This window comes from Aricia agestis, chromosome 11 (assembly GCF_905147365.1).
Source record: "Aricia agestis chromosome 11, ilAriAges1.1, whole genome shotgun sequence".
NCBI lineage: Eukaryota > Metazoa > Arthropoda > Insecta > Lepidoptera > Lycaenidae > Aricia > Aricia agestis.
The window spans coordinates 1,636,686-1,660,533 of NC_056416.1; the positions used below are offsets into that span (position 1 = coordinate 1,636,686).

The following is a 23,848-nucleotide window of genomic DNA, read 5'->3' on the forward strand; positions in this document are numbered from 1 at the left end:
TCTTCAAAGGCGTTTTGAGTAAAGATCACTCATTGCGCATCTTTTGCTCGCAACATTATGCGTTAGCCACCAATGAGCGCAGTGACAATGTAAAAGTCTACTTTGCTTATGTTCTATTGTCGGTGACACTATATAAATGATAAGGAATTGGCGTTTTACAAATGATCGTATTGTCGCGGAGCACACAGGTTCATACATTTGATTTATTGCTTACTTTTATTGTCTCTTACTAATACAAGTACTAATACATTGCTATCTCTCACTTTCTACGTATTCCGCGACCATATTTTAGAATTAATTTGTCCCTAACTCTTTTAAATGATGCATTTGTGTGCGTGTGTGTGTCACAGGTTAGAGCATCCGGTGAAGGTGTTCAAGGCGGCAGAGTCGAAGTTCCGAGAGGACTTGGCGTGCGGGGTGGGGGGCGGCGCGGGGGGCGGGGCGGGTGACCTGTACGCCGGCCACACGCATACAACCATGCCCGCGCCCGACCGAGCGCCCCACGTCAAGATTGAGAAGCAAGAACACGTGAGTGTTTTTTACAGGGCAGTGATTGACAACCTTTTTTGCGCGGTTTTGTTATAATACCTAAATGCTCGATAGAATAAATAAGAATAAGCCCCAATTTCACTAACGACTGTTAAAGTTAACGCTCGAATTAGTATCACGTTACCTCTTTCGTTTTTCTTATGAATGAAAGAGAAGACATGACATTTTAACAAGCTGTTAACACTAACAGACGTTGGTGATATTGGGGCTTAAGATCAGAAGCTTATAAGTAAAACAAAAGCTTCTCTTATTTTGTTGTAATATTCTTACTCAAAGACTTATATTCAGCTATCGATTTATTGGAATATTTCCACATTTGCAATACATCATATCGGATCGTATGTTTATAACAGGAGGATTCGAAAGAGTACAAGAATCTGTTCACGTCGGACGGCCTCAATCCGACGCTCAAAGACCTCGATCAGATATTCGAGAACTCGGACGACGCCGCCAGCGGGGATGAGACGGTAAGACTTGTGAGTGTGCCTTTTTCCTACTTTTTATCTATACTGGCCCTTTAGCCGAGAACTTTTCTTTATCGCTTCTTTATAGAATCGCCGATCAAAACGTATATGTCGATTCTTTAAAGAAGCGATAAAGTAAAAGTTTTGGCTGCAGGCTCTGAGCTGTCGTAGCACGTACAAATTACGTCGCTGTCTTGCCTCTGTCGTGACGCTATTGCGTAGTTATGAAAACGAGTATTAAAGACAAGCGATTGGTGTACGCATTTTGTATGTGCTTCGCTAGACTATAGTGCTTTTCTTGCCCACTTTTGATCTGTAATACATATTATATTCTCGGTTCAGTCTACACTTTGATTTTTACGAGCAATTAACTCGCAATTTACCGTAATTATTTAAAGTGATAAAGTATGAATTTAAAGTGTTTTGGTTTTGACATTTATGAGAGAAAGGGAAAAAAAAGAGAGGGAAGACATTAATTAAATAAATCTGTGTCACAGTATCGTCTAACATACACTATGTTCAACAAGAGCGTAACCGGCAAAATTTATGTTAGAAGTTAATTAAATGAATCAACATTTTTTTTTTATATAATTGTTTATTTATTGCTTTAAAATGCTTTGTCACTAATAAGCGGTCCAGTCCCCTCTATTATCTATTATGGACTGACATCTCAGAGTCATACTTTTAATTAAATCTTCAGCGTAGTCACAGGACAATGATCTCCATATCGCTTTTATATTGCGACTTAGTTGTGCGACAGTTTTCGTATTACTCCTCCGTAGCTTTAACTTCATAAGCGCCCAAACATTTTCTATCGGGTTTGAGTCTGGTGACTGTGATGGCCAGTCTAAAACATCAATACCGTGCTCAGTCTTCTAGGCGGTGCAGACACGGCTTCGATGTTTGGGATCATTGTCCTCCTGTAAAATACATTTTACGTTTGGGTTTTTATACAACCTTTTGGCAGATGGTAATAAAGCTTTTTCATAAATTTTGTTCATTTTTGCTGCATCCAGTTTGCCCGTAAATACATACAAACTTCCAAAACCTTGTTTTGACAGGCACCCCCAAACATGCACCTTTGCTGGGTGTTTCACAGTGCGTACCAATAATTTGTTGCTGGAGGTTGACCAAGCACGAGATGTTATATTCGATGCCCAAAAAGAAGCTTCATCTGAAAAGACTACGTGGTCCCAGTCGCGGTCAAGATTTTCCTGCGCCCACGCCATTCTTTTTTTTAATGTGATTCTCGGAGAGAAGGGATTTTTTATAGTGCTCCTGTATTTCACTTCCGATTCCGCCAGTAGATTTCTTATGGTGTTGAGAGACACATCAAGCCTAAGTCCTTACAGTTTTTCTTGAGCTGAACGTAGAGATAGCCGAGGATTTTTTTTAAACATTTGGACAATGCGTTTGTCTTCGGCGGGGGTCGTCTTTTCCATTTTCCCTCTTTTTGGCAGGTTATCAACGCTCCGGGTTTCAGAATATCGTTTCACCCACTTGCTCACGAATGCTCTTGACTTCTGCATGTATTTGCAGCTTGAGAATGCGACATTTTTGGACCTTTTGGGTGCAAACAAAGAAACACCGCTTCATATCGTGACGCGACGGTGGTACTCATGGCGGGAAACGTGTCGTCAACTCGGCGCATGCACACAGACTGCTTAGTTTTGTGCTAAGCATTTTAGACAAAGAGCCACTGAACGTGATTAAGTGTTTTTTTTCAATGTTGGTTATGGTTTTCGATGTTAAATGTCGGCTACGCTCTTGTTGAACACACTGTACTTTGCAATACCATGATATTTGTATTCTGAAATTAGTTTTCTATCATAGTAAAAGCCTTGTGGGTTTAAACACAAATAAAACACAACACAAATTGCTTCCTGCTTTGATTAGATTATTTAAAAAAATCATTTTTTAAATACGACATTATTTTACAGTTGGTGCAGACGCCGCCGGACTCCAACAAGTCGGAGGAACGAACGGGCGGGCGGTGCGTGCGCGCGGAGGAGCTGAGCAAGATGTTCCCGACGCCGCCGAGCATGGAGGCGCACGCGCAGCCGAGCCCGGGGTTCAGCCCGCCGGACGACACGCACCCCGCCCACCAGGCGCACCCCGCGCATAGACTACACGGCAGCCCACCGCCTGACCCTATCGAGGTATGGATGTTTATTAATTTATAAATCCTTCATTTGCACATTAACATACAAAATGAATAACAAAAGACAGTGTTGTACAGACCACAAGGATATAAATTAGTTTTAACGTTACGTAATGTTGAAGCTATAAACCAATTTTTTCATGTTGCTTATTTAGTAAAATATGATCTTACTGTAAATATGACTGTTATAATGCTGAGGATTTAATTGTTCTTTACAAACCACACCTTGGTAAAATTGTTTTTCAAATATTGATTACATTGGATCGAACTGTTTTGTCTATGGCATATTCCAAAAAGAAGCGTGCGTGACCTGATGGGTTGACCTTTGGTTGGCACTCGAAGAGGGTGCAGGTTCGATCTTTTCTATATTCCAGTCGTTTACTGTAACGTGGACTTGTTTGGGATTGTGAGATGTTTAAATAGCAGCCAAGACAAAGCATTATTAATTTGATATTATATTATGTACGAAAACTAACAACTCACAATACTGTATAGCTAGGTATAAAGGAGACAAGAAGACTCTAAAATATTTCCCCGATTAACAAAGGTGACTAGAAGGCATTTACAAGCAAACATGACAACTAAACGCGTTATTTATATCGATTATGTATCGCAGGACTGGTCGTACGTGTTCAAGCCGCCGACGATGTATAAGTACGTGGGCTCATCTAAGTACGCGCCGCTGACGACGCTGCCCAGTCAGCTGCTGCCGCCCGTGACGCTGCCGCCGAACGCCGTGTACCGCCCGCGATGGCTGCGGGCTGACCGCGAGCGCGAACGCGAACGCGACGAGCGACAGAGAGCTGATGCCGATACCAACGGTCAGTTTTACAAAACAATGGCTGTCAGTTACAAAACAATAACTGTCAATTTGGTCGAAGTTATTTTACATCTCATATTGACAGGACGATGTTCGGACAATGTAATGATTACTTTTTATTCTTATAAAACTTAAATGTAAAAGAACTTGCAATACCTAACACAACATTTTAAACCAAAAATGGTATGTGTTATGCCTATCGATTTTAAAAACAGGAGAAGGAAATTACAAGATCGATATATTATATCTGTTAACATTTAAGAGTGAAATGTTGAAACTACGAAAGTATTGTTACAAAAACACGCAAATATCTTAATTTTTTCGTACAGGTACCGGCACGGGGTCTGGCGGCTCGACGAACGGCGTGAAGCGTCCTCTATCTTGCGCGGGCGCGGGTGGCGGCGCTGTGGGTGGGGCTTCAGCTGGCGGGGCGGAAACGCGCTCGCCGGTGCGTCGCCCCTCCCCGTCACCGCGCACGCCCGCCGCGCCGCCCGCGCCCGCCTGCCCGCTGCTGCTCAACGTGCTGCTCGCCGACACCGTGTTAAACGTCTTCCGTGATCACAACTTCGACAGCTGCACGCTCTGCGTATGCGACTCCAGAGTAAGTTTTACAGTCATTTCACTCAACTTTTTTTTTTCACTTTTAAGGACAATATAATTTATTTATAAATGAAGATAACAAAAAGGATGATGACAATAATATAATTATATGACTAAATATGAAACACACATTGAATAAGAATAAGAACATTTTTATTTTGTTGTAATATACACACCAGGGATGTTGCGGATCCCGATTTTTTCACATCCGCGGATGCGAATGCGGATGCGGATTTTGAGAGGTTCACATCCGCGGATGCGGATGCAGATGTTTTGGATCCTATATAAATCCATACTAATATTATAAATGTGAAAGTGTGTCTGTCTGTCTGTCTGTTACCTCTTCACGCTCAAACCGCTGGATCGATTTTGCTGAAACTTGGCATGGAGATACTTTGAGACCCGGGAAAGGACATAGGATACTTTTTATCCCGTAAAAATGTATGGTTCCCGCGAGATAAACGTATTTTGGCGCAACAGAGTTGCGGGAATTATCTAGTCTTATATATAAAATTCTCGTGTCACAATGTTAGGCCGCGTACTCCTCCGAAACGGCTTTACTGATTTTAACCAAATTTTATATGGTCTGAGAATCAGTTACTGGGTACTTTTTATATTGATAAGTGCATTTGTTGAATAAATAATAGTAAATTATCACAACTCGAGACTGATGGCGACCATTGTTTGTGCGACGAGATATCGATGGACGTTGCCATGGTGACATACTTATATTTTAGTCACTTCAATAAAATACTACGGGCGAAATACTTTATATGGCAAAAAAACGTTTGCCGGGACAGCTAGTATTGTTTATAAAATTAAAAAGTATTATTTTAATTTTTATAAATGTGTTACAAAATAATAGTACAGGTTCCCTAGAACAAGTTTTTTGATTAATATCAAGCAAATTTTACGTGAGTAGCTACATTTTGAAGCACATTTTGAATAAAACAATCCATATTTTAGGACCATCAAATCGAAATATTAAATCATATTTATCTCTGTTAGCTACCACTTTTGCAGAGGAAATTGTTGTTCGTTTTATCAAAATGAAGCTGCTTACGAAAAATTAACTTGATAGTAATAAAAAAATGTTCTAGGAAACCTGTACTATAATAATACTTTTGTATTAAAGAGATAATAATTTGTAAATGAAAATTACATTATTTCCCCTGTATTAACCTCTACCACTTTTTTTATTAGTAAGTACACAAAGTTGAGCATAAAGCATTATACTTAAATTATTAAACCGACAAAATGGTATATAAAACCTTTAAAAATTATGGGACCTCCCTTAAACATCAAGCGGGGATAATTCTTTTTATTTCGCGTCCAATCCACCGTGTGTGGTCTCGTTAGATAGGGTTTTTAAAAATATTACGGGTAATCCAAGATCATTTTCCGATTTAGGGATCCATTTGTGAAATATGCAATGTTTTAAAGAGGAAGAAATCGTTAGTGTCCAGTAGTAGGGGAGGGGAAGGTGCTAATTTTGTAGTCACTCGAGCGTCATGAAGACCTAGTAGATTTTTTACATTAGGTAAAACTGATAAAAAAATAATAAGAGCGCTTTTTATTTTAGCGGTGGGTTCAGAAACTGCAGCCATTTTAAAGTTTTGAAAAAGAAAATATATCCAGGAAATTGCTTATTTAGGTTATTTTTAAATATATTTTAGACAACAAGGACTAAATCATTTAGTTTAGTGCAAAATAAAATATCTGCGAAGCTTAGTTAGAAAAATATGAAGCTTTATTTTTTTATATTTTGAAATGTCGCTTCAGGCTTACCTAACCTTTGAATCGTCAGTGCTTTATATGGAAGCTTCTTTGGGATATACAGTATACTAAACATCCCTTATCTTAATCTGACAGATCCGATTACATTTCAATATTTAAAAAAAAATAACCCACCATGTGAGATATCTGATTTCTATATTATGATAACTAGAAAAAAATCGGAAGCCTATACAAGCTTAATCTGACACGCTCGAGCTTGTCCCGAAATCCCCTCTTCCCTTCTCCAACTACAGTGCCTGGGACCTTCTACCAGCTATTAGCTAAACAGTTGATTCTGAAAAATATGTAGAAAAATTCACGGGAGTAGGAAATATGCTAAATAGAAAATTAACACGGCTAAGAAGGCTTTATAAGCTATTGAGAAGGTATACTGAGTACTTATCAATAACTTATCAAAAACTGGCGGTACTACGGAACCGGCCGGCTTTTTCGCTCCCATTGGTCATTTGTCACGCGCAAACGGCACGCGCCATTCACAGACCCCGCCGTTTTTTTTTTCTTGACGCAACTCGTATGACATTCGCATCCGCATAAAAATCCGCATTGAATTAATGCAGATGCAGATGCGGATGTCCAAATCTATGCGGATGCTCCGCATTTGTGGATGCGGATGCGGATATTCGCAACATCCCTGATACACACAACACATGTAAAACACAATACATACATATTATGTGATGTCAAAACTCTACCGCAATTAATTAATGTTAATTCTAATAGATTACTATCATAACTATAATACTTTGTATTGATTTTACCATTATATGACCTCTTTATTACATTATACTCTCATTATTGAATATGCTTTATTTATTACTTTAGGTGTTGTCTAATATTAATTGGCTTTTTGATGAATAAGTTCGAATATTCGTGTCTGATTAGTGATTTCAAATAAAATTCAAACCAAATTCTTACACTTTTTAAGTATTTTGTTTCTACAGTTTAGTGATGAATATGTTATGTTTTAGGCGGGCAACGTTCGCGGAGCGGACGCGGCTACGTACCTGCCGAGCGGCGACTGGGGCGGCGGCGCGGACGACGAGCCGTCGCGCTGCTCGTGCGGCTTCAGCGCCATCGTCAACCGACGACTCGCGCATCGAGCGGGTCTCTTCTATGAGGTGCGTACTGCTTGAATGATACTTCAAATATGCCGAAGGTATAGGTGGAGCAAAGATTTATTTAATATAATAATATATACTTGTATTTTTTTTACATTGCTTACATTAAAAACTTTAGGTTCCTGCTTTAGATTCCGCTACATAGATAGGATTGAAAAACTGTGATATATTATATTGTTATGACTATCAAGTTTTTATTATAGCTATGGTGTATTTTTCGATTTTCAAATTAACCTTTACATACAACTGCTTATATTCAGGATGAGATGGAGATTACGGGTATCGCGGAGGAGCCGGGTGGAGGCGGCGGGGGCGGCGGCGGGCGCGGGTTCCTGGGCGAGGTGGCGAGCGTGCTAGTGCCGCAGAGCGCCGCGCCCGCCGGCGGCGCCGCGTCCGCGCTCGCCAGAGCCGCGCGTCGCGCCGCACGCACTGCCGCGCCAGACGACCTGCGTCTCAACCTGCTCGAGTGAGTGTTGTGTCTCTTCTTCTAAAAACAGGCTACATAGTTGCTATACCAATTAAAAGTTTTCAATAATATTTCCAAAATTATAATCAACAATTTGCTTGTTAGTGATCTCTTCAGGACTGCAACATTACAATTTTTTAAATATTTTTCTATAGATGCATCCACATAGGTTACTAGTTACAATATAATTTCTCTGTCGCTGTTGTCTCAAATAACAATTAAATTATGTAACTCACACTAAAACCTTTGTTTCTTGCAGATACTCTGACGGTGGTGCGGCGGCGGCGCGTGCACTGCGGGCGGCCATGGGCTGCTCGAGCGGCATGGCGACGCTACCCACCGGCACCGGCGCCGTGCATCGATGGCCCTTCATCGGCGCGCGGGCGCCACGCTCCTCGAGGGACGTTGTCAGGTATTGCAATAATAATAATATTTATTGATAACAATATAGGTAGGAACATTGTTTCATTGTTGACAGTTACATTTATACAATATTATACCATAATTTATTTAATGAGTGTCAATTCGAAACTAACGTAACTTATGTACTGTACAGATTGATGCGTCGCCTGAGGCCGCTGCTGCAGGACGCTATCCAGAAGCGTTGCTGCGGCGCGCGCATGTGGGACGGCGTGAGCGGGCCGCTGACGTGGCGGCAGTTCCACCGGCTGGCCGGACGCGGCAACGAGGACCTGTGCGAGCCGCAGCCCGTGCCGCCGCTGCTGGTCGGCCACGAGCGCGACTGGCTGGCACTGTCGCCGTACGCGTTGCGCCACTGGGAGCGCCTATCGCTCGAGCCGTACGCGCACGCGCGCGACGTCGCGTACGTGGTGCTAGCGGCCGACGCGCCCGCGCTCCGCGACCCGCTGCGCGCCTTCTTCCGCGACCTGTCCGCCGCGTACGAGGCGTGTCGCCTGGGCCGCCATCGACCCGTCACCCGAGTCGCGCGCGATGGCATCGTGCGCACGTCCAGGACAGACAGGTGAGTCTGCCGCTCGATGGAGTATCTTCAATTACCTAATAAATACCATAGAGCAAGCCAAATAAACTTGTGTTTCGGAAACGTGTCTCGATAAAATATTGACGAATCTATTTACGCTTTTAGAGATGCAAACTGTGAGGAGTGGAGCGGGGAACTACCTCCGGGGAGACTCGGAGATTACATGCGTGCATACGCCGAGACGTTACGAACGAATCTCGTTCCTCAGCTGGCCGCCTTGAACATCGACAGGACGATATTAGAAAGTGAGTAGCCTCCTATTGTATACAAGAAAGGATCCAGTTGAGCTTAAAGCATAGGGAGAATTATCACTTTACATGTGTCTTCTTGTCTATATCTTATACTTGCTTATCGATTGTTTGACTATTCATAACATCTACACACATATTGTGTTTTAATGACTTAACTCTACGAATTCACGACAATATGGGTTTAGTTCAGTTCATGGGTATCAAGAAATAGTACTTTAGTATTGTTTGTTATCAAAATTAAATACTTACCTTCTTAGATGCAAACACGGGGACGATGCGTCCTCCTGCGGCGCCGGAGCGGCCGGGCACGCCGGGTGGCGCGGGCGGCGGGGAGGGAGGGGAGGCGAGTGCGAGCGACGGGGGCGCGAGCGCGGCGGCGGCGGCGGCCTCGTGGGAGGAGGATGAGGCGGGCGCGCCAGCCCTCGTCATATACGTCGTCGAGCCGCCCGCCGCCCACGCCCACCGACCGCGAGCGCTGCGTACGCTCCTGCGTCTCGCCGCCAAGGCTGCGCATCACCTGCACCATCACAACCCGCTAATCAAGGTACAGTTTGTTAGCCATATGACTCTCATATTTCGCATAATATTTCAAGCCAAAAAAGCCAAATATTTATGTTATTTATGTATGGTAATGAGGTGTTATTGATTCGGGACAATTCATCGATCATTTGTTACCAAAGCCATGTAGACTAGACATGAATAATTCTAAATCCACTTTTGACAAAAAAACTTTAGACTCAATCGTTTACTTTTAATAAGAATAAAGACATACTATCAAAATTATTAAGATGTGATCTTACATTGTGAGTGTTACCCTCAGATAATATCACTGGAGGGCGTGTGCGAGGCGTGGGCGGGGCGTGCGGGAGGCGGCGTGGAGACGCGCGCGCTCGCGTTCTCGGTGTTTGCGGGCGCGCGACGCCAGCTAGTACACTCGCCCGTCGGCAAATCGCTAACCGGCTTCCGCACGGCCGCGCAGGCTAACCTCTTCCTTAGTAATAAAGATGTAAGTATTTAGAATATATCATTACTTAAAATTTCCATGTTACAACACGCTATTAATTTGGGCTTGCAAGCAATAAAGTTAGTAGAACGAGTTGCTAATAGTTAAATTCTGTGTGTTATACATGTAATTGCAAATAAACAAATTAAGTTTTAATAATATTTGCACGTCGAGATATATCTGTCAAAATAGGAGTGTTGTCCAACAGTGATGAACATATAACATTCGCAGGAGAAAAACCGCGCCCCATACAATCTGTTCGGTCCGGCGTGGGTGTTAGCTCCGGCGCGAGCCGTCAAGGAGGTGGCCGAGACGTGGGGCACGGCGGCAGAGCAGAGCGCCGTGCTGTACGTCGCCTACTGCCTGTCGCACGACCAGCGCTGGCTGCTCGCCAGCGCTACGGACGCGCGAGGCGAGCTGCTAGACACCGCCGCTATCAATATACACGTGCCGCCTAGGTTTGTATTTAAAACAAGTGGAATAATCCTAGTAAGGGCTCCCACACAATATTGCGAATTCGCATCGCATCGTATTGTCGTTTTTAGTATGAGTTTTGTCGCAAATATTTGCGATACGATCTTCGATCACTAATATACAAGATACACAGTCCGTGGCAAAAAACGACCTCACTAAAAGAGCACCAAACGCAACATTCTGGTGGACTTTCGATTTAGTAGTGCTCGAACGCTCCGCTGGGAAACATGTCCCAGTGCTCGTTCAACAATTGTAAAAATCATACGTTTAAAACGCAAAAAAAGGATGGAATTTCAAATTTCCGGTAAGTATTAATTTTATCCTAATATATTTCATACAATTGTATTATAAATATTGGTATTTCGTTAAGAAATCAACAAAAAACAGTTTTAAAATTAAGTTGTAAATAAATCAACACGAGGTATAAACCATCTCAATTGCGAATACTCATACTAAAGGTACTTATCGTAGTTTATCATGCCCACTTGAAATGTTCGGGTTATACACTGTGTTTCTGTACTTTCTGTTCCATTTGGTGGAGTCGCTATTAATTATTATTTATTTTACTGAGGAATATATTTTTTTTTAGGTTTTCTCGAAATCCAGTTAGATGTGGAGATTGGATATCAGTTATAGCACGGCAATAATTTTTCAAGCCGACTTTAGCGAGCGTTGTATGTTCTAAGCATTTATATTCAATGTATACACGTATATTTTAGTTAACTATAAAATTAAACATATTAGACCAACATAATATTACAAGTAAAAATAATTACTCCACACTTTATACATTAAACTTTGGAAAAATTAAAAAATGGACTATTAAAATTATTACAATCAACAAAAAAATGTTGAACAGTTCGACTCCACTCATACTTCACTTCACCCTGTTCCAGCGGCGAAGTGCGGCCGTAAAATTATTGAAGTCCTTTTTTGGAATTGTAATAATTTAAACTTTAAGACATATGGACGATGGTTGAATTTAGTTTGAAGCGTGCGTCGTTCTTAAAAATGTATTGCTTTGTAAACACACATTGTACATTTTTTTATAAAAAGATATTTAATAACTATTATTAAGGTTGATTTTAGATAAATGTATACTTTTTTAAACACTTTTACTCTGCGACAGATTTTCGAGAGGTTTTGTATGGGATTGTGTATCTTGTATATTAGTGATCGAAGGATATGATGCGAATTTGCAGTTATGTGTGGGAGCCGTAGGATATCCAATTAAGAGCGGGCTATATATCATATAAATATATATTGATATATTTATATGATATTTGCCTAACGGAAAACACGATTCACTTATTTTGACTCGATAGTTATATTTTTCGAAATTATGAGTCTTTCTGAGTATCATCATTAAATAATTTGCACTGCTACAATCACACACTTTATAAAATAATGGCTGAAGGAAAAAGATTTTGTGGCATCGTCTTCCATGAGCTATACAATGTTTTATACGTCTTGTCTGTTACGTCAGCAAAGTAACTCTAGTGGCATGAACAAAAAATTGTCATCCTTCTTACTAATATAAATAGTAAGAACAATTTTCCAAGCAGCATATTATGATAACTTTTCAAGCCTGTTGTTTTTGTAATTTGTCTATTAGGTGATTTTTTCGAAATTTAATTCAGTTATTCGCTATGTATTTTTATTATTAAGGGCGTAAGTGAATAATTTAATTTTAAATCAATATCTTGCACTTTGTAGGTCGAGGAGAAAGCGTGGAGGGCCGGCGCGGCGGATGGGTCTGACGAAGCTAATGGATTTCATGCTTGGTGTCATGTCGCAGTCCGCGCAGCCATGGAGACTCGTCGTCGGCAGAGTGGGACGGATCGGACATGGCGAGTTGCGAGGTACGACTTTTGTAATAGATATTAGTTTTATTATTAGTCAAATTTGTTGAATAAAATTAAAGTAACATAAACATTACGAGCTACGTATTTTCAACACAAGGGTGGGCCCATATTTGCGGCAATTTCATAGAAATCGAACATTTTTACATGACATACTCGCGATACTTTAAGGGACGGGCTAATTAACATTAAACGTCGCATTACAGGTTGGAGCTGGCTGCTATCGCGGCCGAACCTGCAACGCGCGTCGAGCACGCTCCGCGAGTTGTGCGGTAGCTGCGCGCGCGTGCCCGGCGCCGCGCCGTGCGTGCTGTCCGCCTGCCTCGTGTCCACCGAGCCGGACTCGTGCCTCCGCCTCATGGCCGACCGGTTCACGCCCGACGAGAGATTCTCCCAGGCCTCGATACAGTCCCACCTGCACACGCCACGTGACGTCACCGCCACGCATATACTCGTCTTCCCCACGTCTGCTACCACGCAGGTAAGATAGTGTTTCAACTAAGAATGATTAGGCTAAGGGCCTGTTTCACTACTTCCCATAAAGTGCCGGATAGGCTATCCACAACTTTTTTGACCGATGCTCCATACTCTATTTGTCAACTTAAGTGGTGGATAGCCGACACTTATCAGGAAGTTGTGAAACAGGCCCTAAATCTTTTATACACCCCCATAAATTATTCTGATACGGTAATACAAGTATAGCAAGTATTGTGTCGTGTTTATTTTATAGATATTTTTTTCATTGTATATTTTTCATTTTATCATTGTATAATGTGCGATTGGATTTATGCATCGTGTGCATATAGCATGGCGACACGTTTCTAACGTAAACGGTATTTTGTAATGTAAAGTTTTTCTATAGTCGAACCACATGCCGTTCGAGCCGCAGCTGCCTAACGGCGAGGACAACGACATGCTGTTGGGTCTGGAGATGGACGAGGACATTGGCGAGGAGAACATCTGCGAGCTGGTTGGCATCAGCGACATGTTCATGGGCTTCGGGGACTCCCCGCGCAACTCGCCGCGCCGCGACGAGCAGGAGGGCGAGCGCGCACCCCGACACCACGCCGCCGGAGCGTACCCCAGCGACGTGGACCCTGCACCGGTGAGACTGATTATATATCAATCAATCAAATCAGCCTAATTCGTCCACTGCTGGACATAGGCCTCTCTCAATGAACGCCAAGATGGCCGCTCTCCTACTACTCGCATCCAAAATGGGCCTACAACTAAATGGAGATCGTCGTCCCACCTAGTTGAAGGTCGACCTACACCCCGTTTACCCAGCCTTGGTCGCCATTCTAGAGTATTATTAAATGTCTATGCATAGTGTTGACGTGGTTAAAATAGTCATAAGTTGCTAAATAATAGACCGATTGGGAGATTGTTGATTGTGTTGCGAAACTTAGGACTCGTTATATCGGCCTTCCAAACATCAATGTTTTAGTGCTGTTAACGTTCCTGAAAATGTTCTTCCAATTGATGACTTGTGTGATTGTTAGCTAAAGTTTACTACCACATATACTCATTAGCTAACTCGGTTCAACAGGAGCAAGTGGGTTCGATGCTGCAGCAGCCCCTGGCACTGGGGTACCTGGTGTCGACGGCGCCGCTCGGCCCCATGCCGCGATGGTGGTGGGGGGGCTGCGGCCACCTGCGCGACGCTTGCCCTGCCTTCCTCAAGAACGCTCTGCATCTCCAGTGCAGCCAGGCGGGAGATGACTACGCGGCTTTCACGCAGCGCCGCGACGCCCACCCGCTAGACTCCGCCACCACTACCGTCGTGCTCAGGTGGGTGTTTCAGTGAAGCGGAGAATTTGTAAAGTTTATGAGACAATGTTAGATGTTGTATTATAATTGTAAGACGGATATGAGAACCGTATGTGTTTTGGTGAAGCGGAAGTATTTACAAACTTCATGTCACGCAGTTAATATTATCATAAAAACTAAAAACTGTTAAATGTATAGGAGGCCCCGTCTAGGAACTTCGCTTTGTGTAAATTCTTAATTGAGGATCAATATGAGGTTTTGCGTTTTCGTTGTCTTGCTGTCTCTTAATAGCTTTTAATAGTCGTTTCATAATGACACTGCAGTCTGCAAACTTTGAATAAAGTGAATTCAGGCTACAGACAATTGAAATGCACAAAACACATAAGACATTGTAAAATATTAACCCGTTTCTTATATCTGGTGTTGCAGGTACGTGCTGGAGGGGTACAACGCGCTGTCGTGGCTGGCGCTGGACGGCACGACGCACGACCGGCTGTCCTGCCTGCCGCTGCACGTGCAGGTCCTCATGCAGCTGTACCACACCGCCGCCGCGCTCGGCTGAGCCCGACCACTCATTGTTATTATTTGCCCCCACCCCGGGGCCCCGAGCTTTAATTACGATATTTATTTTTGTTAAGTTCTTACGTCCCGTTAGGGCGCGGGAGCGTCGGTTACCACGATCCGCTTCTCCGTTGTGTTTTGTATTCGCCGGGAAAAGTATATTTGTCGCGCTCGCAACATAAGCACCGAGGGTTTAGCCTTCTAGAATTCCTTCCAGTAAAATAAAGTACAATTATACCTGATACGAGTAATATCGCGATTTGCTACAAATGTTATATACCGAGCGGGATTAGATGTAACGTCGCATATAAGTATACTTTTCTACACCATCTACTCTCTAGATGCGACGGAAGGTCGTCGTCGACGGTAATAAATAGACAGTACTTAGATAAATTAACTGTATGATACGGTTCGGTCACCGAATCCGAAGCGACGTGAACGCAGTTTCGTATAATAATGTCGTTGGAGGCTATCATATTTGCGTCGGGTTCGGTGTCGGGGCCGCGGTGTGTATAAGCTTGTTATTCGCGAGTTGGCTAGTTATGTGGCGTCGGCCGGTATCGGTAGGTTAGTTGTTAGCGGCGGTGCTGGTGACTCGTTTGGCCTGCTGCGGCCCGGGAGTCGGCGGAACGGGTTTCTCATTAGTCCCGCCCGATCCCCGGGAGCGGCGTACGCGACGAGAGGAAAGCGAAAGTTACCACGCACAAAGATGTATGATTATCGAATGTTACAAAAAATAAGAAAATGTAAAAAAAATATATATTGGTGGATTAGCCAGGTGTCTAGTGTAAACTAACAGTAACAAAATTTACGAAGGTCCAATTCGGCGTACGCGCAGCGGTTATCGTTATCTGTAGGTAGTGTTAAGGCACCTCATTACTAATATTCTTCCATCAAGTCTTTCTTCAATCATTCTTCCGTGATCTCTCCGTGTTGTCACCGCGAACCTCATTTTCGATAGCCATCATTTTTAGAATGTTTTAGTCGGATAAGAAAATTGTATTGTTGGAACAGTGACTAGATGATAAAGACATATTTATTTTGTACTTTTTTATCTTTTATAATTATTGTTTTTTTTTATTTATTTGATATACTTATACAATATCTTGATTTTATTATATTTTGTCGATGAAGTTAAATTGGAATATGAAATTGTTTTAAAACCACTCAAATGTAATATTAGTTCAAAGGCATGCGTCGACAATTTTAAATTTGACCTATTCAAAATGTAAGTCTCATAATAATTTCATGTTTGTGTCATATTTTAACGCCTTTGAGATTACTCCAAATGTAAAGACAGAAGTGCAGTCTGGCTACTATACGGTTCTGTATGTTATGTTTTCTTATGTTATGTCAAGCCGGTAAGATTAACCAAAGGAGTTAGCCATTTCACTTAGAATAGATATTTATACGGTCCTTATTTTTTTCGATAGTTTCGTTTGACAGGGTTCTTCTCGGCTAAACTGTATCCAAAAATCGTGGGTACGCACGAACACTATTTTTATAAACTGTTTTACGTTGAAATGACAAGGAATATTCTTCCAAGTATCATAATTGAACCTGGACTTAGATGTGTAGTTTAACGTTTAGATACAATTATACATAGATGAATTGTGGCGTCGCGTGTCGACAGAGCAGCTTCGTAACCGGGAACAACTCCACGTGGGCGGACGACCGCGAGATGAACGGTTTTATTAGTTGAAATATTGCAAATATAATAATATACCAACTTACGACGCGTTCATCGCAGAGGGAATGGTAAAAGATTCTAAAACATTGTTGGTAGTGTATCGTTTCTTGTGACGCTGTATGAACCTCCGTTTGAACATGACCTTAGTGACACCGATAGTTTACGGTTAGTTAGCGGTAAGGGGAGCCCTAGAGCCTGTTCGAACCTAGCATTTATATAAATAGAAGTCATTTTGTAAAATTTATAACGCGGGCCCGACGGCCGCGACGCGCCGCGCGTCGGCCCGGGAATCTCTTGCAGTTTGCTAGTTATATGAAATTTTATATTTTAATATATATCTAAAGTAAGGAAAATAGATGTTACATTTTAATAAGTGTACAGAAATGTTTCATGAGAACCAGCATTTTGTATTCCGATACCTTTGATACACACCGTACAGTTTAGGACGGGAGCGGCAGGCAGTATTGTGTTTGAGCGTGTAGCGGGCGCAGGTCGTAGATTAATTTGTACAGGTTCTGTTCGCTAGGGGCTCCTGCCCTGTAACTTAAATTATTTGAGTGTTGATACCACGGCGACTTAACTGAATTTAGTCTAGTTAAATATGAAATGTTTTAAATGTGTTACAGCATTTGAGAATATTTAATGATGTTGTATATAGTTTATATTTTGTTTTTAAAAAACGATTTGTAAATATGATCGGGTAGTCGGATGTGCCGTTATTCGCCCGCTTTGCCGACGTATCGTGTTTTAAAGAAACCACTCGTAATATATTTGTACAGTTGTTAAGTGAGATTTTGTAGTTGAATCGATTATTTTAAGGTTTCGTTTACGATTATTTTCTTTTCGTTACTGTGAATTTGTCAATTTTTTTAGGGAATTGGGAACGTACTGTACATAGACCTCACCGTTTTGTCATATATTAGCTGTAAGTGATCGAATCTGATGATTGAGATGGAAATGAAATTTTCTAAACGGAGCAATCATGAGACGTAAACAAAAGTTAGTGTAATACTTGATATTAATATAACTTTATAAATAACTGTGAAAATAGGTAATAATAATTATGAATAAAATATTACATATTTATTGCACATTTTTATTTGTATTTAATCTTCTTCCTTTATTAATTTAATGATCCTGTTTAGGTCCAAGACACGGTCCAAGCTTAAGTGATGTACTACCAGATTTCATAGGGCAATTGCAGGTATTACACGCATCAATATTATCACGATTCGGTGATAATATTGATAGTGTAATAGGCCGAATCGCAGTATCACAGTACACTTGTGAATCGCGTGATACTAGAATCATGATAACATTGATGCGTCCTGCCAATGATGATTCACAAGTCTTGGTTTTAAAGCCCAAAGCAATTTCCACTTTATTTTTTATTTTTATAATCTATCTACAAGAGATAGAAATAATACAAGAGAAAGAAAGACCATAATTTTTTTTCATTTTTGTATGGGGAAACTCGTGACGCTCGGGCCCTTGCCCATACAAAAGTCAAAAATTTTTTTCGTCCATCAGCGCTGCTACTTTCACAGTGAACTCTCTACAAGGAACACATACACACCCTAAAGTATTATCACTTATTTTTGTTACACACTGTATATTGAGACTTATATTACAATGGATGGATTACAATGAATGTCGTTGGCAGAGTCAAGAGACGCTTTATAAAACAGGACAAAATACAGTTGGTTAGGCTTCATATGAAATTATAGTTGTTTGTACTGTGTGCATTGGTTCCTAGTCGCTTTCTACACATGAAGCACAGTTTTATTTTCAATCCTCTTTATCTTCTCTGGCATTATTTATACATTATTACAATAGATTTCCGACCCTAGGGGTCTAGATCCCGACGAAAAAGGGCTAATTCGTATACAGGGTGTAACCATAGAGCTGCAGTGGTCGTCACACTTTACAGGCCAAGGGCCACACATGCCAATGTGAGTGTCAGCACCGGGCCACAAAGGGCGATTCAAGAGCGCCCGCGTCGGGCAGCCGCGCCGGGCACACACTTAGGTCGCTAAACCGAAAAGCTGGACGGAGCAGTCAGCTTGGCCGGACATTAGTACAATATAAAAGAGTTGCTATCGAGTACTTAGAATCTAAACTTTAATATAGAAACACGTGTTCAGCAGCTCATGTACACCGTACAATTTTTCTGTTTTATTAAAACAGTTTAACATCTAATAGCTATACAATTTTCCATCTCATTAGGTGTATATTTGTATAACAGTATAACCATATAAAATTGGTGTTTTGAGGCTCTACAAAAAGCCGGACTCCCTTTGATTTGGGCCGGACACGCAAGCAAAATGCCTGACTGTGGGCGTTTGTGCACTACACGGAATTTTACCGTCCGGCGTTCATAACTTTCACGTTTGCCATATAAATAAGGTAGGAAATCGGATGCCGCGCCGCGCCGGATGGTAAAATTCCGTGTAATGCACAAACGCCCTTAGTCCGGCTTTATCCGGACGCCTGGCAACCCTACACACACTAAACCACAGTATAGCAATATGACATATCCCTACAGTAGTGAAACGAATGTACTTGCGCAGAGCAACGGAGGGGTACCCGCGGGGAAGCGGGCGGCGAGGGCCCGCGTACACTAACTCGCGGAGTTTGTGTACCTGCGCCCACAGGGGTGACGTTGGCGCGTTGTCTACGAGTTTTGTGTTGTAAAACGATAAGTTATCTTATAAACAATGGGATATTATAATAAATGTTCAGTGTACGGATGTAAATCTGATTCAAAAAACAAAAAGGATTTAAATTTTCATAAATATCGGCTCAAAGTTTACACTAATATTGTGTTGGCCCTGGGCGGCATGTATTTGCATCTCTGTTTTATTGTTTACGTTGTAAGAAGTGTGACAAGGAGAGAAACAATATAGAATAAATTAAAAATTTGTCAAATACCCTGTTACATACTAATTAGTACCTACCTACCCAGGTACACATATCAAGCGTAACATACCGCGCCCTTACCGCGCACGTAATAAGAGTTTTGAAGTGCTTCTGTTACACCTGACGTGTGATTAATTATTGGATATTTTATATATTCGAAATTTCAAATGCGTCTTCATTATTTTAATCCTTCGATCGTGATTCGTGGATCCTTGGAAATCTATTGTTATTCTATTGTGTCTCGCTCACCGGTGAGCTTATGGGGCTTGATGGGTTAATTAATTTTGTACGTCAGCGCCGCTCTGTGCAGGCACTGTGTGTGCTATATTCACTGCTGCATCACCCCCATACTCCCAAATATCTCGCCCCTCACTTTCAATACCGTTGCAGCAGGCACGATAAAAACCTCCGATCCACTTCAAATCAGCTTTTAAGTTGCCCTTCTTACAAGTCAAGTTCCATCCACTCTTCTTTTAATATCCAGGCTATTCTCCTCTGGAACGCTCTTCCTCCGAAAATCAGGATGTCAAAAACCAGAGATACTTTTAAGCGCAGGGTACGTGAGTTTTACTTGAAACAGTTGGCAGACTCTTAGTTTTCATAATTTATGGCATAAATTAATATTTATAATATTTTTAGCATCATCATTGATCAACTATATATTATTATAATGTAGTTATTATATAATAATATATTACGTATGGTTATTGGTTTTATTTATATATAATTTTATGTGTGATAAATGATAATATGTATATTATAAGTATAGTATAGTATTATACAATATAAATTTTATAAGTATAATATATATTTATTATTTTTTTCTGTCTTTTCCTCTTTCAACTCGACTGGCACTTATACAACTTTGTCCTTGTATCGCCCAAAGGTTGACTGGTAGATAATGCCATACGGCATTATGTCCACCTTTGTACCTATATGTGCATAAAGTTTTTAAAATAAATAAATATGTAAATATAACACGCTGATTAAACAGATTAAATGATAATATTTTCATTACAAGCACAATATTTTATTTTTATTTTATTTCCCGTTTCGTGGCAACCCTGGCATATCTGCTCGGTACCTGTCATCGGTGGCGGCATCGTGCGACATCAAAGGCGTTTCGTTACTGTAGGGACTAAAATTGCTATACTGTGCTATAAGTTATGGTTTTTGAACGAATCATCATAAATTAAAAAAAGAGAGCTTCTGTCAAGTGCACGTCATTCGTCAATGTCAGATTGATTTTTGGCACAATTTCATGCTGAGCCGAGGCTATTTTGTTTATTAAGTTTGTGATTTTGTTTACAAAAATCCTATTTCAAAGTTTGTTTCAAACTGTAGTACTTCTGAAACATTAGACTTGTTTATCGTTTCTAAGCAAATTTTATATGTATAATCAAAATATATACCGTGCTAAGGAATTAGGGAAACAAACATAAAATATTCTGTGTCCACTGTCTACCAACAATACCAACAAGATAGTCGATGTGCGATTTATATTAGAAATGAAGATAAACGAGAAGAATTTATCGGCTTTCGCATCGTCGGCGACCCCGGTGGACCGTGAGGGATGGTTAGATATGCGAAGCGAGGTCGGAAAGAGCTATCAAAGACGATGGTTTATGTTGAAAGGAAATCTCTTGTTTTACTTCGACAAACAAGGAGAAAAGGAACCTGTGGGTGTTATTATTCTGGAAGGATGTACAATAGGTAAGTTTATTGATATATACCTATATTATGAGAATAAGCACAACTAGGTTTGTAATTTGTATAGAAATGAATTCACAAAAATGTTTAATTTCAGAGCTCACTGAGGAGGAGTCGTACAGTTTTAAAATAGTATTTCAATGTGAAGGAGGGCGCACATTCTACTTGTGCACCAACTCTCAGGCCTCAATGGAGGCTTGGATGAAGGCCTTGGCTTGTGCGAGCTATGATTACATGAAGCTTATGGTTGCAGAGCTACAGCGGCAGTTGGATGAGGCTCAAGGTAATTTTTATCTATACTAATATTAAAGGTTTTTTTGAATGCACATATCTCAGTAATTAAACTAGTAGTTACTGACTGAGATTTGCAATTCTTTCAGTGTTAGGTAGCTCATTCATCGAGGAAGGCTAATATACTATATTATCACTCTAAAACTACACTTGCATGCAAAAAAATCGACCCACCTCTCTCCTTATGATTCAAACGGTAATAACTCAATGAAATATAATTAGTATTAAATAAATGTTGGTATCGTTTTAAAGGTAGTACAATAAGGATTTAATTAATGCTATAGTTATTGTAACTGTAAATCGTTTACTAATTCTACAGCCTTAAAACAAAAACCGGTCAGTTTGGCATTACATTTCAGTAGGCGATTAATGACATCTTTCTTTTTTTTTTTTTATGAAATAAGGGGGCAAACGAGCAAACGGGTCACCTGATGGAAAGCAACTTCCGTCGCCCATGGACACTCGCAGCATCAGAGGAGCTGCAGGTGCGTTGCCGGCCTTTTAAGAGGGAATAGGGTAATAGGGGAGGGTAGGGAAGGGAAGGGAATAGGGGAGGGTAGGGAAGGGGAGGGTAGGGAAGGGAAGGGAATAGGATAGGGGATTGGGCCTCGAGTAAACTCACTCACTCGGCGAAACACAGCGCAAGCGCTGTTTCACGCCGTTTTTCTGTGAGAACGTGGTATTTCTCCGGTCGAGCCGGCCCATTCGTGCCGAAGCATGGCTCTCCCTCGTATAAAAAAAAACACTAACAAATTGATTTCAATAGCTCGTAGTGCCACCCATTAACCTAATTTAGGTTTCTATCCGGGTTTTCCTTGACCTTATCAAAGTTATGATGAACTCCTGAGCGATACTATGCCGATCTTCTTGTACAGCCACCCGGAGGTCCTAAAGGGTATCTGTGGCAAGAGTCCGGGCCCTGACCCTCCTTTTGAGTTCTCCCCATGGGTGCTCAATAGGATTAAGGTTAGGACTCCTTGCTGGCCAGTCCAAACCCGAAATTTCGACGTCGGAGAGAATTTATATTGACGAACTTTCGCAGCAACGTGCGGTCGAGCATTGTTCTACATCAATATGAAACCTTCATCAACAAAACCAGCACATGGCACCGCATGTTGTCCCAGTACGCCCTGAATGTAGCGATAGGTACTCAAAGTGCCAAGGCGCGGCCCGGTTACGAACTCAAGATTGGTTTATGCATCAAAAGAAATCTCGCCCCATACAGTCCCCGAACACCTACCAAATGGAAGCCTTTCGTCAATGCACACCTGCGCAAATCATTCTCCTTATCTACGGTATGCTTTTCTGCGACCATCGTTACCATAAAGACTGATTTAGCTTTCATCAGAAAAGAGCACGACCCGCCGTTGCTCCAATGAAAAATCAACATAAAAACGTGCGAAACTAAGCTGCGCTTGACTGTGTGCTGGGGCTAATTTTGGACCGTTAGCGAGTTTTTGTGAAGTCAAACAGCTGCCTGCAAGTCTTCGTCGTACAGTCTACTCAATTACTGTAACTCATCGGACTTCTCTTGGCCGTCGTTGCACTTGAACTGAAATGAGATGTCGATTCCGCAAGGACGTTGACACCTTAAAACGGTCATCACGTTCAAATGTAGCCCAATGTCTTCCTGAACATGGTCGCATGGTAAAGTTTAGTGTCTCTAAAATACTTCGGTATACTCTTGTAAACGAAGTTCGACTTAAATTAAGACTTCTAGCTACAACTCGTTGTCTAAATTCAGCTCTTAGCAAAGCCCCTGCTTGAGAGGCTTTATTCGGAGTAATATCTATTTTGCCACAAAGAAATTACGTTTAAGAAGTTAAATGAACAATAAATCAATAAAAATCGAAACAAAACAAAAAAAATAAGATTTGACCGATTTTTCATACAGAACAAAACCGTTCAATTAACGATTAAAAAACTGAGTGATGGGGGTGCTTAGTGATTTGTGTCGTTTGTAGTCAAGCAAATATGTTTAGAAAATGTAGAGTAAACGTACACATTCCCTATCATATTAACTCGCATTATTAATAAAAAGAAATAATAAATAACTATAACTTTTTAAGATATAGCGACTTGAACAGAAATGCGCGGGGTGGGTCGATTTTTTTGCACGCAAGTGTAATAGAAGCAAAGAAACAGAGGAAAATGTGAAAAAAACGATGAAAATTATTTGAAAGGGCTTATATGATGAACTACTTGAGGAATTTTATGTTATTTGGCATAGATATAGGAGTAGACCATGTGAAGGAACATGGGCTATTTTTTGTGGACTAATTTGTCTGAAATTCCTAATTACGCGGGCGAAGCTGCATAGAATGTTTAGTTTTAAAAATAAA

At 41.2% G+C, this 23,848-nt stretch overlaps 2 protein-coding genes across 6 annotated transcripts in view; both read left to right on the forward strand.

The window, feature by feature from the left end:
* The window catches only part of LOC121731570 (mediator of RNA polymerase II transcription subunit 13), an 87,569-nt gene extending 71,928 nt beyond the window's left edge, over nucleotides 1–15,641 (forward strand). For 2 of the 3 annotated variants that reach the window (XM_042121055.1, XM_042121057.1), the window contains 18 exons: nucleotides 351–528; nucleotides 903–1,025; nucleotides 2,954–3,172; nucleotides 3,791–3,995; nucleotides 4,324–4,595; nucleotides 7,360–7,509; nucleotides 7,770–7,975; nucleotides 8,235–8,387; nucleotides 8,532–8,957; nucleotides 9,081–9,220; nucleotides 9,484–9,770; nucleotides 10,047–10,232; nucleotides 10,461–10,687; nucleotides 12,420–12,565; nucleotides 12,772–13,046; nucleotides 13,428–13,670; nucleotides 14,115–14,356; nucleotides 14,765–15,641. In XM_042121055.1, the coding sequence (XP_041976989.1) occupies nucleotides 351–528; nucleotides 903–1,025; nucleotides 2,954–3,172; nucleotides 3,791–3,995; nucleotides 4,324–4,595; nucleotides 7,360–7,509; nucleotides 7,770–7,975; nucleotides 8,235–8,387; nucleotides 8,532–8,957; nucleotides 9,081–9,220; nucleotides 9,484–9,770; nucleotides 10,047–10,232; nucleotides 10,461–10,687; nucleotides 12,420–12,565; nucleotides 12,772–13,046; nucleotides 13,428–13,670; nucleotides 14,115–14,356; nucleotides 14,765–14,897 (3,811 nt within the window). In that variant the 3' untranslated portion in view covers nucleotides 14,898–15,641. The remainder of the gene's footprint in view (nucleotides 1–350; nucleotides 529–902; nucleotides 1,026–2,953; nucleotides 3,173–3,790; nucleotides 3,996–4,323; nucleotides 4,596–7,359; nucleotides 7,510–7,769; nucleotides 7,976–8,234; nucleotides 8,388–8,531; nucleotides 8,958–9,080; nucleotides 9,221–9,483; nucleotides 9,771–10,046; nucleotides 10,233–10,460; nucleotides 10,688–12,419; nucleotides 12,566–12,771; nucleotides 13,047–13,427; nucleotides 13,671–14,114; nucleotides 14,357–14,764) is intronic. The other variant, XM_042121056.1, reaches the window with a different exon arrangement.
* Nucleotides 15,642–20,766: 5,125 nt separating this feature from the next.
* Nucleotides 20,767–23,848, forward strand: part of LOC121731576 (sesquipedalian-1) — a 28,089-nt gene continuing 25,007 nt past the window's right edge. For all 3 annotated transcript variants that reach the window (XR_006036256.1, XR_006036255.1, XM_042121066.1), the window contains exons 1-2: nucleotides 20,767–21,218; nucleotides 21,313–21,498. Coding sequence is in view for 1 of the 3 variants with exons in the window: in XM_042121066.1 (XP_041977000.1) it covers nucleotides 21,014–21,218; nucleotides 21,313–21,498 (391 nt within the window). In the remaining 2 variants the exon portion in view is untranslated. The remainder of the gene's footprint in view (nucleotides 21,219–21,312; nucleotides 21,499–23,848) is intronic.